This window comes from Balearica regulorum, chromosome 3 (assembly GCF_011004875.1).
Source record: "Balearica regulorum gibbericeps isolate bBalReg1 chromosome 3, bBalReg1.pri, whole genome shotgun sequence".
In the NCBI taxonomy this organism is placed as follows: Eukaryota; Metazoa; Chordata; class Aves; order Gruiformes; family Gruidae; genus Balearica; species Balearica regulorum.
The window spans coordinates 118119932-118139256 of NC_046186.1; the positions used below are offsets into that span (position 1 = coordinate 118119932).

Sequence of the window (19325 nt, forward strand, 5' to 3'; positions counted from 1 at the left end):
CCCCGTCATCCCGATAGCACGTCGCATAGAGGGGGGCAAATTGCAAACGGCCCGGGAATGCTTCAAGGGCAACACGAAAGCACGGGGCGGGGGGGCCGGAGGGGACGTGGGACCTGGAGCCCCCGCCAGCAGGGAAGTAAGAGGAATTGACGAGTCCCCCTGTTTCGCAGTGGAAACGGCAGTCAGGCACCCTGCGTCCGCCGCGCACGCCGCAGCAGGGAGGCGGCTCGCAAGCGCTAAGGCACCGGCGGGTTTACGTTATCAGCTTTTTCCTATGCGTTTGTGACTCAGCTCGGCTCTTTGCGTTAATGCCGGTAGGGACAGGAAGATCTAACTGAAGGATAAGCTTCTGCAGACCACCGGGTGAACCCCAACAACAGATGTCACTACGAGGCCACCTACACAATCCTCTATATTTAGCCAGAAATTAACACAGCAGCGAAGCACCTACCGCAAAAGCAGATGGAAGAGCTGCCACCGGGTACGGCGGGGACGTGACTCACAGCCCTCGTTGCCTCCCAGCACGACTCAGTGTCAGAACAATGTCGTCAGCCCTAGGCACGCTACATCCGATCGCATCGCAAGCCAAAACTGGCCTTTTCTCCGCTAAACAATGTTTTTAGAGGTGTTAAACCACTAATGTTAGTGGTCTTTTTGCACCTACTGTAATACACTACAACAGCCAGCAACTCAGCAAAGCACCTGAAGTTCAAGGAGGCTGCATATCTCCTAAATTCAGTTTTACCTGCTCCCCCTTCTGCAGCTTCACGTGGGGCTTTTTATTCCAGAAACGGACATTTCTGTGCAATGGAAACGGACATTGCTCTGCACTCTCGGTTTTCCCTTAAATTTTGGCCTGTTAAGGAGGACCCATCCGCACCTCCTCTGCACCTCAGTCTGTGAGCTGCGTAGCAGCTCTCAAATTATGACCAGGGAAGGATTTTCCCCTGAAAGCAAGAAAGTTCCTCACAAGAGGAGAAGAAATAACCCAGCAAATAGTTCACATCCATCAAAGCGCTGCATTTGCTGCTGACCCGGTGGATGTGCATCGGCAGCAAGGCATCCCGCCTCTCCCCTGCAAGAAAGCTACGTGCTTAAAGGTCAGCTAGCCAGGAGTCACAGCATAGCATCTAAGCAGAGAAGACAGGCAAACGGGAGACTGGAAAACCAAGTTTAGAGTCATCTGTGAGAGGGCGAGAGCATTTCCCAACCCCAGGATATTATCCTGTAGACCTGCACGGCAGATGACACCAAAATATTACCGTCTTGATTTAAACAGGGGCTCAGCCAGACTCTTACTTGCAAGCATATTTCTTCAGCCACTTCCTGAACAATGTCCCCCCCCCTTGCATCCCCCTAACTTGGCTATAGCACATCCAGCTATAACTCCAGACTGCTCAGAAAGAAAACCATCTATCCTGAATTCAACCCACTGTGTGGTGGTGAAACACGTGCACCTGGGTGGTAGTTACTTGTTTCTTGGGTATTACATCAACACCACAAAAAGCACGAGGGTGTTAGCTGTTGAGATCTCGCTTTTATGTTGCTTTGGTGAATCACGTGAAGGTCAGGTTGCTGATGGTGCATTCATCAGCCCACACAAGCTTATGAAAAGAAAATAGAAAATTTCAGGTTTGACACTGCCTTCATCTTTTTCTTCTCTGCTATTGTGTTGGCAAGTCAGGATGCAGCTTTCCACAGGCTTGAAATAAAAAAGGCGAATGAGTAACCCCGAATTACTGAAGGAGTGAAGAGTTTGATCTGCCTAATACCCGCTGGAAACTAACATCTACCTTAGTAATCTTTAAGGCTTTGGTGGTTAAAAAAAAAAAAAAAAAAAAAAAAAAGGCTGCCAGCAGGGAAACACTATCTAGGAAACCAATCACCAAAGGTGGGGTTTGTCATCTTTAAAAAATACTAATCAGCAAATCTATCCTGGGTACAGAAATTTAATATCCAGGGCTCTGGTGGCTGATGGAGATTGCCAGCAGCAACCTGTAACCCTGCATACACATCCCTATTCAGGCTCACATGCACACCCTCTGACAGCTTTCCTGATGAAGAATCACACCCTGCTTTCAAATAATAGTAATTTCTCAAATATATCGCTGTTACGGCCCTGCCCACTAGATGAACCAATATCAAAACCCACCTAAGCTGTCTAAACTCGCTGCATTTCTAAAGCACTTTTCACTGTGACACGGTACATGAAATTAAAACACAAGAGCCGGGCTGCCAAGGGGTACTTAGTGATATATGCTTGTGCTTTCAGCTGTGAAGCAATGAGCTCTCCTGGGGCAGAAGGAAGGGTACCAGAGAAAAAAAATAGGCGATTTACATAAAAAATACTGTCAAATGGAACTTTTTTCTTTTTAAAAATCTTGACTAGTACCCACTAGATTTAAAAATTTTAGGGCTTTTTTTTCAGCAAAACTTAACCCTTCAGATAAAACGGAGCATGAGAAGTTTGATTCTTCCTCTGAGTTTTTCAAACCCACAACTCATGTCCACAAGAAAAAGCACCCTGAAATATGATCCCAAGAGCAACGCAAGCTGTAGAGAAACAAAGACTTCCCTGACCTGCAGAGTACTTTTCTGCAGCCTTAGCAAACACCCGTTTCCTGTCCATACATACAACTTAGAAAGTTCACAGAAAAGGAAGTTACAAGATGAGTTATATGTAGAAGACCTTACAAGATAAGCAAGATTTGGTACAAAGAAACCTCTCATGATTGTCATTTCAGAAGCTGTCAGCTGATCCAGCTGTGCTGCGCTATGGCACACATTACAAGAGCTATACAATCGCTTTTGTTTCTAGTGGGAAACCCCTGAAGATATTCTTTTAGTAAATTTGGATTGGTTTTCCCTAAGTAGCCCAGACCATTCCAGGGATCTGAAATTCAAATATTTTAATGTGACTACAGGGTTTTGGTTGGTTTGTTCAAGGGATGAGGAGAGAAGGCTGGTTTGGCTTTATTCTGCACGCTTACTAGTAATAGCATAATCTCTAGTTTGTTTGTTTTTTGTTTGGGTTTTTTTTTTTTTTAAAAAAAAGAAAATCCATTATGCATGCTTTCTTTCCCTATTCTTGCAAAAACTTCCCTATAGGTCAATATCTAAATCAGCCACTGATTCAAATGCTGCAGCATGATCTGACATCAGAGAAAGGAAATCAGCATTAGATTCTTTGTGTAACTAATATCAAAAAGAATATAATTGTTTTGTCTTTGAGATGTAAAAAAGTATGCCTTGCATTTATACTACGTCAATGCTGAAGAAGTTAAAGGAGGAATCAAAAAAAAATCAGTCTTTGCTCCAGAGAAGGTTCCACTTCATGATATTAAAATGGGGACTGGAACCCCAACTCCAAAAGCACTGCCTTTTGGAGCAGTATAGAGGGCCTTTTGATAAAAAACCGAAAAAGCCCCTTACGTAGCTCTGTTAAGCTATAAGAGCCTATCTAGAGGAGCAACAAAGGGTTTTGCCTCACCAAAACCGGGACCCTGATTCCATCCAGTACTTCTGTACGCACAGGAAGAGCCTAGAAAGCCTTTTGTTGTTGTTTACGAATATGGTAGGCACTGCAGAGCTGGTGCAGCATCCTGGTACTCAGCCCTTGCCAGGGCTTTGCCAGGCAGCTGGGTCATCTGCTCACCGAGGTCAATAACAAAAAAATTTCATTTCCAAGTCAGGTGGTTTGGGTTTATAATGTCCACAAACCTGACCGCAACTGCTGTTGGGTCTCCATATTGTGACAGTTTTATCAATAGTAAATGTTCTAGGGAGACAACTCCCCCCCTTCCCTCTGGTACGTGACTGAGCCATGCAGGGAGGCTGGAGGCAGAGGAGGAGAAAGGGAAAGCAGCTCCAAGCTAGGAGGATGCCAACAGAGAAGGTCAGAGTGGTTATACAGCCAACGCTCGCCCCCTGATGGAGTCAGGCACTAGCACAGAAATTTTCAGAATACTGTGTTCTGACTCCTGGGGGAAACCACACACCTCTCAGCCAATTCGATATCCAAACCAAAATTACAGTGGGCCCAAAATATTGTTTCCTTAAAAGGCAAGCAGATCGAACACACTGATTGAACACATAAACCCAGTCAACTAGAAAAGCAGGGCTATGGCACTGAAAGGTACTTCCACCAGACTTCCAAGACAGTAGAGACTGTGTAAACTCTCAAGAAGACTCAGTTGAAGAGATTATAACTCCTATTTTTGCATGTACAAACAAACCCCCAAAAGGCATGCTACTTATCCACTTCAGGACAATTAAAATATTAGAACAACATACCATCCTTATTTGAAATGTCTGCTGCTTCACATGCGAGGTCAACTTTCATAGGCTCCGCAGAAGCTTCCTCTTTCCCTTGCATCCCTGTAAGACAAGCCAAAGAAGGAGAAAAATCAATACTTACAGTACCCGACTTACGTATAAGGCTCAGACTCTATATGCCTGGGTTTTTTTTTCCCTTTTTCTTCTGGCACGCTCTTACCTTTCTAGACTCTGCTGCTGTATAGTGGCAGCCATTAGAGGAAAGGGCAGAGGATATAGGGGGAGGAACATGGTTGGAACATAATTCTTTGAATATTTGTAGCGATCTGCACTCTTTTCTAACTGGGATTGTTAAAGCCACATCATGGTGTGTGCTTCTGCCTCCCTGCCATTCTTCTCTCATCATTTCTGAAGAATCCCTTCGGCTCATAAAATGCAACATATGATGGGGACCTAATCACACTTATAAAGTTTCTCTAGCTAGCAGAATAAAAATAGATACAGTGAGAGTTCAAATATACCGGGTAGTCAGACACAAACTAGAATTTGAATTTAGGAAAATGCATTTTATCACTGTAACTCAACTTTTTTATCTCTTCTGCCTCAGGCTTGTCTGGAAGCTTAGATTCAATCTCCTAACAATATCTGAAATGGAAAAAAGAAAAAAAAGTAGGTTTGCTGTTTCGTACACATTTCTCCTAATATTCTCCCATTCAGAGTGCCAAGAAGCCAATTTTTAGTTAATTTCCATCGTGCTACTTCTCTACTTTTCTGGCTGCTATAAAGCCTGTTGTACCTATCCTGTGGTTGAACTACAGGATATCAAGCTATTGGTTGCTAAGCGATCCAGACATTTGGGCTGTTGTTATGAGACAGTGAAGTGTAGCCAGGACCGAGACATCTCAAAACCAGTTTATTCTTAAGCTGAAATCATCTATCTCCAGCATCAGAGATTAAACATTCACAGTCCCACAAACACTTCTTTCCCCTTTCTGTGGAAGTCTAGAGTGGGATTTTTAATGCACTTCAGTTATTTTGTCCAAAAACATGTATCTACCACTGAAGTTTTCAGCCAGCTTTCTTTCTAATCGTGTCTGCAAGCCAACACATTGTCATGGAGATTTTAGTCTCCTCTGTGCGTGCTATGTTGGCAATGCTATTCTCACAGGCAACTTCCAGCGCACTATCTATGGTCCTACCAAGCGTCAAAATGCTAAAACAAGGACCCAGCAAATACAGAAACCAACAAAAACCAGCAACCGGAAAGTTCAATTAGCCATTTTGGTGAGCGCCGGGGAAAGTGCGATGGATGACTTTACAGCGACAGAGATGTCACCCATCATTTTGATAGCTCTTCCTTCTACTGCAAAAATCCTTCAGCAGATCATCATATCACCAACTTCACCTCTTCCACACTGGTGTAAGTCATCTCCTCGTGCAAACAATCAAAATGCACGTAAACATCTGTGACGGTGAACTCCACGTATCAGCGAATGCCTGAGATGGCCCCTTTGCAGGCGCGTCAAATCCTTGATGCTTCCCTGAGGAATTCAGGAGAGCGAACATGGTTTTCTCCTGAGCCTTCTTATGCATCAAGAGGCCTAAGCTTTCCCAGCACTCGCCTGTGGCTCTTTTTCGCTCATACAAAGGATAAACCCAGGTCACCCCATCGTGAAAGCGCACACGTATGCCAGGAACTTGTCGAGGCTGAGAAGGTGTGTTCAAAATCCCTGCCTGACTTCCACTAGCAAAATCAATATGAAATTTGGGTGACTATGAAAGCATTAATCAAGGAAGACACACTGAAATTTGGGTTGTGCTACATTTCAATTTGCTTAAGGAAGCAGCTCCATGAAAAGCAAAGTTTTGGAACACCAATCCTCCCACCACGAGCGCCGCCTGCAGAGGACGCAGCCTTTCCCATCAAAACACTCAGACGTCTGATGCAGGGATTTGGGATCCCTGCTAAATAGCAACGCACTCCGACTGGCAGCTGGTGCCTCTGAGTCCAACTTTGCCTCCTCTAAAACACCGTCTATTAGCCAAATAAAGCAGATATGATATGACAGGCTACGTCTTTGCTCCCAGTTTCTCTACCAGCTAGAGATACCTACTCGCTCTGCTGTTGTCAGCTCCAAAAAGCTCCTGTGTGAAGCTCCCAGGCCCTATCCCAAGATCTCCCATTAACTAGCCGGCATGCCTGGCTTCACCACGCTGCCGAAAGGTTTCTTGCTTTCAATTCAGAAATCTCTCATGCAACTGACAGGTGCAAAGGATTGTTGGAACGGCGCTAGGTGAAGACAGAGCCTAATTAAAGACAGGGCATTTTGGGCATACGTGTGCGTGTGCACACGTGCTAATTAGGACTACAATTTCAGGGGTGAAAGTAGAAGGTGTCAAGGCTCCTCAATACCAAAAGCTACAGGTTTGCCTCTTGGGCTGGGCAGCCCTAGACAGAGGCTGCAAAGAGTAACAACAGCAGCGGCAAATTTGCAAAATTACTTTTTGAGAGGCTTAGGACCCTAAACATAGTCCGAAGAGCACTAATGTGTGTTCTGCATTTTCACCTTCTTTCCAAGACTGAGTCGCTGATTCCCCATCCCTTCTAGGAGGGCATTATGGCCATATCAGGTGGTTTTCTTTATAGCTTATGTTGATTGTTGGATATTGTCAGCAAGAAAATGATAGTGGGAAACAACGTTCAGGGACAAACAAGACAGAAGATACTGTAAATCTTACAAAGCCGAGTACCACCGCAAACCTTGGGAGGAGGCTGGCACACCATCCAATTTTTGGGAAAACTTTTCAACCTAGGTAATAAAATCTTTATTTCTTCCCTCGCTATTATTGTGGGTGGGGGACAGGAGCATTCGCTATACTGCCATGCACGTGGAAAGGGTATTATCCAAAAAGCTTCTTCCCTGCCGTGCAATAAACCCAAGCGCCACACAGCAACGAGCCCATTTCACATAAACAGCAGAACTCGATCAATACCAGAACCGCCTTGACAACCAATTTATTCTAGAGGCCTCCCCTCACCCCCTTGTTTTGAGTGCTTCACGTTAGGGCACAAACAAGCAAGGTATTTCGGGTCTCCGAGCAGGAGTCGAGAGTTACCACAAGGAAGGGAGCCTGGGAGACACCACTTTCAATTTCAATTACCATTTCCAGTTGCGTTCCTGACAGAGCTCGTTACCTGAGCCCTTTGCAGGCTGGTTACACAACCAGCCTAGCACCAAGTGACAACAGGCTTCTGGCGCAAGCAGAGACGCCTCCCAGCCTTTCGAAACGCATAAGACAAATGTATAGCAGGAAGATAGAAATCTCTGTACTCTTATTTCATCCTTTTTTCTCCTTTACAGTCACAATCTGTCAATAGTTCCACGTGGTTACAGCTAATACGCTGCTCTTTCTCTGGAGAAATGCAGTTCCAGATTCACGAGATTAACATGAAGATGTTGTGGTTGTTAGTACATTAGCATCAATTTTAAAAGTGCCGGAGTGCAGAGGTCAGATGTCTATTCTCCACACCCCCCGATAAATCCTAATAAGTAAAAAGTGTAACCTTCCTTCTCCCTTTGCGCAAGGTTTACATCTATTTCAAGTGATAAAAGCAGGCAACTACGCAGGCTTAGAAGCTATAAAACAGAGCAATCTATAAAACTCATTTTTTTACCTGATCATCAGCAAGACTTGGCTGCGTACTGAAGAGTGCCTTTGTAATCAGGAGAGAGAGACAGGCTCCTCTCCTAGGTAATTCAAAGCAAAATCTCAACATAGTGCCCCTAGAATCAATAAATCATTCCTGGAAGGTGCCTGAACAGGGTTTCTGCTCTGAGCTGCCCAGCTGAAGGGAGTTTAGTTCTCTTTGCTGACTGTCGAGGGAGCCTGGGAGACCGGGCTCTTTCGGCAGAGCCTGGCCTTCAAGACCAGCCTTGGCGGAGTCCTCGCACCGAGCTTGGGTAGTGGAGTGTCAGATGGGCCCCGAATCCCAAACCTGGATTTCTGCTATTAGTTCCTAGGTCATTATAAGGTTGTAGACTAGCTTTAAAAGACAAACAGCACAAAACAGATTTCATGCAGAAATGAGTTCTGTCAGTGCAATTGGGCAACACCAAGATAATTTCAATCTTAAAACTTGCCCGATTTTAGAAGTCTTGCAACTAAGTGGGAAATCCTGGCCCTAGGATCACTCTGAATATTTGAAGGAGAAAAGGGTTATCAATAATACAACAGTCCAGACAACTACTTCTATATTTACAGGCGAAATGGCAAGGTCATTACTCCCATAACATGTCTGCCCAGCGATTTTGGGTCACGCCACAGGAATTCCAATAGAATACTACCCTGCCCATGGACAATTTGCAACCAGGGAAATTTCATTAGTTGTAAATTATTTGTAGAGTAGTTGCTTCTAGTCACGTCATATACCTTGAAAAAAAATCACCTCTGTCACTATGCAATATGGAAACCACATTGAAGCTATTCTGAACGATCCAGATTTCCCTGATTCATACCCACTGAATAAAACTTATTATTTTGAGTTTAGCTGTGAATATGCTTCCCCCATTTGGGAGACTCTGAGAGATAGAGACTCGTTAGAATCCAAATTTCTCTGTTAAAATTTGAAGGCACCATTTTTCATCTGCAGCAACAAGAGAGACAGACAAAGTTGTTCTGACCCAGAACCGCATTGTCTTATCTGTCAAAACCAGTTCCATTTTTCCTGCTCTGCAAATAGCCAGAGCTGTTTTCACCTTCTTCCCAGTCGTTTCACTGCAGGTCCTTACTAATGTGACTGTCAAGCCTTCATGTACTTTGTTTACTGCTGTATTTTAGTGGCATTATAAATGCTGCTTCACTTAGGAACGGAAGCTGTCCGTGATACAAGGGTTCAATCTGACTCGAGTTCGACACCTTCATCTGGGATGACTGAGCCTTTCAACCAGACCAGATTCTGCCACATAAAAGATTTATGCTATCTTCTTGTATGGTTCTATATGCAAAACCACCCAATCTGATGCTCTCAGGGCTTTAAAATAAACACAGCAATCGACGTCTGTACTTCGTTATGTTCAGGCTGTCGGGCAGTTTTCCCCCTTGCTATCCTTCTGCAATGCACAGATCGAGCACAACAGTGCCCAGTCTGCAGGAATGGAACCGCCGCAAAGGTGCCTCTTGCTATTCAGTGTGGCTTCATTAACAACAAACATCTCCATCTATTAAAGCAGGAATATGCTACCATGATCAAAAAAAACCCCAAAAAACAAACCAAGCCAAACCCAGCTGTTAGGTACCAGAGAGATGAAAAGGAAACTAGAGGATACAAATTTCAGGACGCTAGCTTTGCTGGGCTTCTGAAGGGACTGAGCATCATTTTTAATGCCACGCGTGGGCTGTCAGGATTCACGTTGCAGCCCCTTCATCGTTAAATGGAGTGTTTACCCTCCCTTTCGGCATTTTGGCTTTGTCTCCCAGAGTAACCCAGCGCAATGAGGCTCCCCGTCCCTCCAGTGTAGCGTGCATCATGTCAGCTCTCTGTGTTTGTGCACGCAACTGTACCTAAAGGCATCGCACTGCTTGCAGCCACTGTTATTTCCAGCACAAGCTGCACCACAATTTTTTTAATGCGATTTTAAAGTGTCTAAGATCTGCTTATCCCTATCCCCTTCCAGCCCTTTATTAAACATACTCTTAGTAAATCTCATTATGCCTCCTTTTCCCTAAAGGTGGGAACGGGAGTGCAGTGAGGATTGTCTCTCAGCAATATGGTTCATAAGACCCATACAAATTGGGCGTCTCTAAAGTCGCTAATGCCCATCAGGAGCTCTTTGTATCTTTTGTCTCACTCTAACAACAGGATAAACCTGCACACAGCAGGCTCTCAATGAATACAAGGGCATATCGTTTTAAGGAAAGCCCTTTTTGATTTTTTTTTTTCTTCTGACAAAGCCTTTGCTGTGTAAGAAGCCACGTTGCTGCTTTCCAGACACTCTTTCTGTGAAACCTCTCATCAGAGAAGCAGCCTGCAGCAGGGAATGTCTGAAATGGAGCACCCAGAAGCTTTCATCGCATTCCTCAATCGCTGGCTGTTAACACAACTAAAACGTTGCCTGGTTGTATTCAAACTAGTAGATCACCTGTCCTGAACAGCTTCCAAAGCCCTTGTGCTTCCTTTCCCTGCCTACAAATAAGGCAGACAGCATGCTCAACGGTATTATGAAAAGTGAAGGGTTTCTGAATGAATAGGAATGGCATGGCCTTTCTTTCCCATTCTGTCATTTTCCCTGCCACCTTTAACTGTTCACAAAATTTCTAAGTGATTTGGTTCAGTTCCTGATCGCTGGCTTCCCGATCCTAAAAAGCTGTGTAGGTGTGAGGAATTACAGCACTAGAGGACCCTTTCGAGTAAGCAACAGGAAATCTCCAGGTCTCCTAGGGCTCAGCTTTTACCAAGGGGAATGATGTTTGGGCATTCAGAAATGCTTTTTCTAATTCCTTGGGCATGGGAGCAAGCCTGTTGCATGACCCTCGGCTCCCAGAATGATACGTGCTCCTCTGCTCCCATCACAACATTATTTTCTCCACATACTCACCATGCTCATTACCAGGTAACTAGCCTGTCTCCAACTGTCCTTCTATGGCAAATTTAATTCCTCTTTATACCGCTAATCTGGGGTGAGGACTTGGTACTTAATTGTGAAGAACCGATCCAGGAGCCCAATGGCTTTAATAGGCCTTGCTTTTCCCTCCAACATGAACAACCTAATAGCTCACGCTGCCGCTGGATTCTCCATCAGCGCATACCGTGCGCCCCTATTCCATTTCAATCTTGTATTCGCTGTATTTTCTGTGAAAGCAAAGATGTCCTGCATCTTCTACGCAGGCCAGATTCCATGTCCCTCCAATGGAGCCACTCCAAGCAGAAGAGACCGTGCCAGTCCTCAGCCCTGAGCAGCTGACACGAGAACTAGGTGGGTGCTGGGAGTGAAACAATATTTATAAAAGAAATTATAAGGAAAGGGTGGGGAGGGAGAGGGTAAGCATCTGAGAGAACACAAATAGCAAATTGCCTAATGGCTGGAAGTTAGAAAAGTTCCTTTCAGACAGGCACCCTCATCTTTTACCAACTCCCCGCTCCCCGGCCACAGCAGAGAGGACGGTGGGGTGAAAAAGCGCACCACCCGCGCAGGACAAAAGGAGGCTTTGCCTGAGTTTCTGATAACGTACGGGCGGGGCTGCTCACCCTTACGGCTGCAGCCATTTATTTCTGGGGTCACTGCTTCTGAAAGAGATTACCGCCGAGTCAAAGAGTAGCCTTGGAAAATATTCTGTTCAATTCCTTTTCAAGAAGACTATTGCCAAGTATATGAAGAATGAGCTTCAAAGTAGCAAGGAACAGCAGCAGAAGGGTAAATAAGGAGGGTGCATGGATGGTACCTGAAAGGCAGGGACAATATACAGTGTTGGAGAAAGATTCTTCCCTGTTATTTATCCAGAGACCTCAACCTAAATTTTGCAGCTTAAAATAAAACAGAATACTCTTGACAAGGAGAAGCACATGAAGTTCAACAAAGTTCTGCTAATAGATGTGACCTTACAGGTACGCTGCAATTTTCAAACATTTTGTGATATAAAGATACAACAGCAAGTATGAAAAATAAAAATTAATTAAAAAACTCCGAGCATCAAAAGCCAAACCTTAATAAAAATTTGGCTAACCAGAGGTAGAGTATACAACACACCTGGCTGAAATGTCTTGCTCTTTGGAAAGAGTACTCGCATTTCTAAAGGCTCATCACCTCCTCACCGAGCACTCTGTTTTAATTTTTAGAAACCTGTTACCTTCCTACTAAAACCAAGCTGAACACAATACAGAACGCATCTGCTTGAAAAGAAGCGGTAATGGGCAGCACTCAACAAGAAATACCTTATAGATGATACTTATCATATTTTTCCCCTACTGAGACACATGTTCAATGATGATCATTTTTCAAAAACAATTAAAGACATGTACCTTTTTTCCTTTTCTTTTTTTTTTTTTTTTTTTAAACTGAGCTCTGCTCTGACTCCTTCAAAGCCAAAATTTTACAGTCAGCTTTAACTATATGGTGATAAACACAAATCTGCTGTAAAGCACTGATTTTGCTACTGAGCTCCTCACCTGTTCCAGTTCTCGGGGCTGCTGTTTCGGACCTGAATGGTGACTGATCAAAATATGACAGTATGTTTAAATAAAACACACACAGGCAAACCCGTGTGTATATATATTTATATTCAAGGGCAGTAAGCAATTTTTCATAAATAAATGGCTGAGGGTTGTTTTCCCTCTGTAAAGAAGGGAATAGCCGAGTGATAGATGGCGGTGCTGGATGTATTACCCAAAGCGATGCTCCCCACCCTGCGCCTCGTGGAGAGAGGCCATCGCGGAAGTCTGGCTTCTGGAAATTCGCATGGCTTTTGCTGTCACAGGATGTCATTAATGCTGATCGCCGCCCCCATTTCTCTGGTGAAAGCCTGGCATCCTCCTCTACGGCAGTGAGCGAGCCAACACCAGCCAGCCTCAAAGGAACGGAAGGGAAAGCAAACGTATTGCAGGTGCTATATTACCTCCTAGGTGTAGATGCCATTTTTAATTTCTACCGATAACTGGATGAATATAAGAATAAAATATTATGACGATGACGTGGAGTATGTTTCCCCAGGAAACACCACAACCAGATCAGAGCGAGGCATGGTCTACCTCCGGCTGCCCTGCGCCAGCAGGCAGGAACCACATCCTCCTCTCAACACAGAGCACGTAAAAATAAGCCACGAGAGGACCAAAATCCCGAAATCATAGCGCTGCAAGAGAGAATCGCATGCCGCCTACTCCCAAACTGAGACAAGCCTAAAAGAACAACCTAGCTACTACCGTGGGCATTTCAGCTCTGTGGTGGCAATCCTGCTCTTCTACTCATTTCTGTGGCATGTCTTAAAAATCAGCTTTTACCACTGACATTTTGGGGAGCGAGGGAGGTGCGGAGCCAGACAGCAATAGCATAGCTGGTGTTTACCACTTGAAATACCCACTCGTCCTCCTGACACTCACCTTCTCCCATGAAGCAAAGAGTATTTCCAAAACACTAAAAAGCACAATGGAAAAGATGACTCCTGTGGGTTGCTTTTAGAAAAAAAGTCATCCACTAGCCTGGGTGTTATCATCCGCAGCTTAGGAGCGTCTCGCACGCGATGATGGGCTTGGCCGGTATTGCCTGGCAAGGCTAAAGACTGGATTTAGATTACCAAATCAGTAAGGTTTATTTGCTCTATTTCTTGGAGAAAATTTTAAGGCCAAATTCAAAATTCACTGTGTGGGGTAGAAAAATTTTGCCCACAACAGACCTTCCAGAAAAGCAATTTTGCAGGCCAGGAAAAAACAAGTGTCAGTACTGGCAGTCATACGCTTGCTTCTCTTCCTTGCGGAGAGCCATTATGCAGTGTTTTCTAAAATTGTAAATGTTCTTTCTGGCTCACAATGGGAAACAACGCTAATATGCATCACAGGGTGTGAGATAAAATGTGCGGCGCTACTGTTGCCTTTGATTTGTCTTCCATTTATATCAGCTCTCAGTAAGAATTACACAAAGACAGAGCTGCAGATTTTTCTTCTCAACTTTTTCACATTTCATCCTTTGTTTCGTTCATAAATTCTAGGGTCTAAATAGGATGTTACATCAGAGACAGGAATTTACATTTAGATAACATAATGCAAAGAATACTAACAACCATAATCCTCCCCCTCTCCAACCAAACAGCTCAGAGTACTTCCCAACTGATCTCAGCTTTGCAAAAACAGGGATCTGGCTTCTTTGCTTTAAATTGAACATTTCTTTCTCTTTCTCCAGTAACCTAACATCCAGGGGTTTTTTTGTTTGTTTGGCTGTTTTTGGGTTTTGTGGTTTTTCTCGGGGTTTTTTTCCCCCTTTTTTTTTCTTTTTCCTTTTTTCTTGATTTTAGTGAGTCTCGCTCCCTGTGCTGCCCCTGACTTAGTCTCTAGCTACAGTGATGGCTCCATTTTGTAGTTTGGGAGAAAGCCTGGGAAAACGCCCTGAGCACAACGGGGGAGTGTGATAACTACAAGAGAAAGACCACTTTGTTTCTTGCAAGTTATCTAAAAAAAATAGGTAGCAGAGACCCCCAAGAACAGATTTCTGATTGCAGGACACTTAAGAGAGAGCACTTTTCTTCTTCAGGACCCTACACAAGGACTCACTAGTCATGGGCAAGCAAAAAGGCAGCATTAGTGCCACAGTAAATTGCTCCAGAGAAGTCTTCAGTCAGGTTTCTCAGGTCTGACATCTACCAATGTTGACACCCAGGTCCAGCGATTTACCACATTTGCAGCTCCGCCTAAGTGGAGGGGGGCAAGTACTGGGGGCTTTTTTGTCTCCCAAACAGCTGTATTCCTAATAATACTTCTCCTTATACGACCTCATTCCCGCTGTTTGAAGAGGTCCATCCTGCTGGTACTGGTCACACTGGCAACTTTATAAGCAGGAGAACAAGAGGTCAGAAATTTACTCTAGGTTTCAAACGTATCAGAGACTTTTTGTATTAAAAGAAAGTAAATTCCAATAGCAAGTTAGATCAAGGCTGGCTTATGACTAGACCATGACTGTTACATCGGGTAAAAATTGGAGCAACTCATTTGGAAAGCTTAGGCACATTTTTTTTGTCAACCATCTTGCCTTCACTCCAAATTACTGAAGATTCCTCAAAGTCCTGTTATATCTTAAGGCATCAAATAGAAACTGGAGGCCAAAAATACAAACCACATAACACAGAGTCTGAACCAAAGTCTTTAAAGAGAAAAAAAAAAGGGGGGGGGGGGAACTTTCCGTTTTGTCTCAATATGTTTTTTATCAGAGAATATGCTTTCAAAAAGACGAGGATTTTTCCCTTTAGGACTGGAGATCGTATCCCCTCTCTCCATCAAACACACTTTTAACATAGAGGTTGTTCTAGATGCCAGCAGACATAGGTCACTATTTTCAAAAATAGGTGACTAACATTAGGAGCTCTTTAAAACAGAGTCTAGATCCTGATTTTCAAAAGCTCCAACAGCTCCAGCTGGCTTCAAAGGGTCTCACTTCATAAGGTGTTTGGGATGTGCTCAGCATTTTCAAAAATCAGGCCACCTATTTGGGATCCTAAACAGAGACTCAAAAATTCAATGCCAATTCGCACTGCACTAAGGATGACACCATCTCTCTAACCCATGCTTCGAAAGCTCAGTGACATTATAAGTAGCAATATGGCTTTTGCCTTCTTTTTCCCACAATAGAATTTACAGAACTGCTAATAAAACCGGTGCCTATCATGAAAACTGGCAGACTCTTGAGTCTAACAAGATAACTATAATTTTCCTTGAAGCTATTGAGCAAGTCTATAACATCTCCTAAAATTCTCTTAATAATTGATGGCTAACACGGGTTCTTTACAATAAGGTATCCTGAAGGTCAGCCAGAATACAGCGGTCAGTGCGGTGGATACTCAGAAACGCCACATGCCACAGAACACTACTGAAACTCAGGCTGGCACGCCGCAACACTTAGCCGTTCCTGTAATGCCATCCCAAATGCGGTGCCAGAAAACATAAAGGCTTACACTTGGGATCTTAGCACCAAAGTCAAGACCTCTACCAATTAAGCCAGAAGAGAATAATTGTATTAGCAGTTGATAGCAGCAGACTCTTGTCCTGCTAAAGGAGGATGACACGCACACATTAAAAGCATTTCCTCAAGCTAAACTTCTTCAGATTGCTGGATTTGGACTATGTTTTATGATTTATTCATAATGAAGAGCTTCTTAGCTCATGAACTTGCAGATGCCCAAAGCCTTTCCATTATATGGCTTTCAACTATTCCAGGCAGAGAAGAGAAAAGAGAGAAGAGAAAAGAGAGAAAAGAGAGAAAAAACAAAAGAGAGAAAAGAAAATTGATATATTTGGGTCAATCAGCAGCCACATCTCCCCTCTTCTCCCCTTGAGTACCCACAGCTGGAGGACAACAGCGAGCTTTTACTAGTAGGTAGCATGACGGTCAGGATTAGAGGCTACAGATGTGCACTGTGGTCCAGATCTGCAAGAATTTGTACACTGGTCTAAGGATTGCCCACAGTCTCCATGAATGCCTCGGCGTCTGTTACTTTCACGGGAATTACTGAAGCTTTCAGAAGAATGCAAAATTTGCTAATCCCCTGGTGCAAGTAACTTCAGCCTTGACAGACGTTTTCCCAGAGTCACAGATAAAACTGAAGGATTCAGCCATAAAGGATTAAGAGTGGTGTCACCTAGAATTAAGTCACTGGCCTTGAACCACGTTTGTGTCAATAGCAAACTTCACAATCTTAAAAACAAGGTTTATTGAGTTTCTTTAAATATATATATATCTTCATTTCCTGAGTAGGTTTAAAGGTCTAGAAAATTCACATTATATTGTTTTATAGTTTCCATTTTTTACTACACTTCAGTGCACCAGAAACCATCAATCCGACAGTCTGAGGAGACTCAAACAACTTCTTTCCACAACTGTGCACAGAATGTTTCTTATATACATACGGAAAGCAAGGAAACGAAATAAACACCTTGCATGGCTCTTTTCATACAGAATCTGTTTTAAATACTACAGACTCTAAAAGGAAAGGGTCTTTGCCCAGAGAGTTTATAGTTCACAGCAAATCTAGGTAAATATCTTGCCTATTTAGCTACCCTGTTACTCTAACGTAAGCACCTAAAAGAGGTCCCTGCATGAGATGTGCTTTAAGTTAAAAGTCTGTAGCCTTTCAATTATCAGGTGTAGAGATTATCTGGGGTGGATGGGGAGAAGTAAGCCTTGTGACTTAATGGGTTGGTTCAGTTCACACTGAATATCTGTGACAATGCCGAGCACCGATTGAAAATCTTATGAGGGTCCTAGGCACAGAGCACCACTGATCCTCAGCCTGGTAAAACCTGCTGTAATTTGGGAGTATTGTGCAAAAGCTAACTTTGACTTAGTACTGTGCACTACAAGTTGACGAGGAGTTTGCACAGCAGGAGCTAATCTGCATTTACACACAATAGGCACAGGCTGTAGGTTTGTTCAAGGAATACAGTCTTGCAAAAATGCAACAGCCGAATAAAACAAAACCTTACTCAAAGCCCAAACGTACCTCAAACGCAGGGAAGGAGGAGGAGAGGGTACGTCTCCATGCCACGCCACGTCATGTGGCACCTCGCAGAAGTTTTGGCTGCTTTGCCTCCCACCGTCAAAGCTCGTGAAAGCGCCTGGCTCAGGCTGGAGACTGACCGGGCAGTCGGCAGCAGCCCCGACACCACACCAAAGCCACCACATCTACTGCGTCCCGCAGGCAGCGGGTGGTCCCGCTGCACAGGGAACAGACTGGAAAGGCACATGTGGAGTTGATCAAAATATTTCTAACAAAACCTTTTTCCTGAATCAAATTACTTTTTTTTTTCCTTTTAAAAGAACAGATAGTTTTATGCGAAATGTCATGTTTTCAGGGAGTCGTACAAATGTAGCCTGAGAAGCCCAAGATTTCCAGACAAATGGTGCTGGCTCTTGCCAAAACAATGAACTGAAGCGCTCAGATTTCAGTTTCAAAAATGTAAAAAAATCTCCAAAATTTAAAAGGAAATGAGTATTTTTTTTTCATTTTGTAAAAAATTTTCACGGAGGGAGGAACAAGAGAGAAGTGCTTCTGACAAGCTCGCACGAAGCGCCTATGAGTGTGCGTATTGGTCATTCATGCAACAAGTATTTCCTGGCAGAGCTAAGCGAGCTATTCGTTAACCAGCAGGAGCTGGAGGTCACAGATGATGCATATATAAGACAGCAGTACAACTGTGTTGGAAATCCATGGAACGGATGCTCCAAGCAGGCTGATAAGCATGCAAAGCCATGAAATTTAGGCTGTGCACTCCTTGGGTAGAGACAACAGTGTACAACACTGTGCACGGTATTACCAGTTCAAGTTTAGAAACTCTGTTGCATGATATATGGTGGTAACGATTAATGATGATGGTAACAACGCTAATGGTTAATAAGATCCTGCTTATTCTTCTGCATGTTCCCTGTCAGCAAAATTATTCACTTAAGTTTCATTTCCTTAATATAATAGTAATTCATAACCCAAGAGATGACTTAATAGTGTACCAATTATGGTACAATAGAAAGTATAATGAAAACAGACCCAAATTAAGCTTGCTAAGTTCAGTTTACCAACTTTTCACTCTCACGGAGCATTTGCTATAGCAAGCTTAAAAGTTCAGATTCATTTTATTTCTGCCTGTCCTTGGGTTTACTAACTCTGAATTAATGCACCTCCTTCTGCAGCCCAAACACGGAAGAACTCTGCAAATAGCTGAAAGAAACGATAAGGACTCCAGGTGACATAGATCACATATTGTACACAGAATTACTTTCCCCACAGTGAGCCCATGTAGCAGTGTTTTGTGACATTTATCATTAAAGTTCAGTCCTTGGAGTGCTGCCATTGTGGTCATGTGCAGCCGGCTCTCCGCTGATAGAGGGGAGCTTATAACCAAAGGCCATCCCTCCCAAGGGCAGTGCAAAAGTGATTTGAGTATCAGGCCTCAGGAAATGTGGTTTTCTACCCTTAGCTGGTTTTATTTCAAGCAGTCTTTCAAGGGCTGCTAGTGGGCCAATCAGTTTAAGTGCATGACAGTTTATAGCAACAAAACTGTGAAGTCTCCAGAAACTAGAAACCGGTGAAACGTGGAAAGAGAGTTGCCTTCTTGCCAAAACAAAATTCCTGGTGAGATATAGTGTCGGATGAAAGACAAAGTATCTTGTAGAAACACAGAACTTGCACAAAGGTCGTCATGAAGGCTCTGGGGGCTGCCGGGCAGCAGCCTCTTTGGTGTCCTCGGCCACCCTGGTTGAGCACAGCCAAGGCCGGACCAGCCCCCTGTCCTGTCCTCCAGCTTCCCTACGGACGTATCCTCCCAGCTCTGATTTATTCCCTACGTGGGGACACACATCACC

General features: G+C 43.8%; 1 protein-coding gene across 1 annotated transcript in view; it reads right to left on the reverse strand.

Annotated features, from left to right (window-relative positions):
* MACROD2 (mono-ADP ribosylhydrolase 2) overlaps positions 1 to 19325 on the reverse strand; it is an 889996-nt gene that overhangs the window by 4645 nt on the left and 866026 nt on the right. The window contains exon 18 of the mRNA XM_075749758.1: positions 4294 to 4377. Within this exon, the coding sequence (XP_075605873.1) occupies positions 4294 to 4377 (84 nt within the window). The remainder of the gene's footprint in view (positions 1 to 4293; positions 4378 to 19325) is intronic.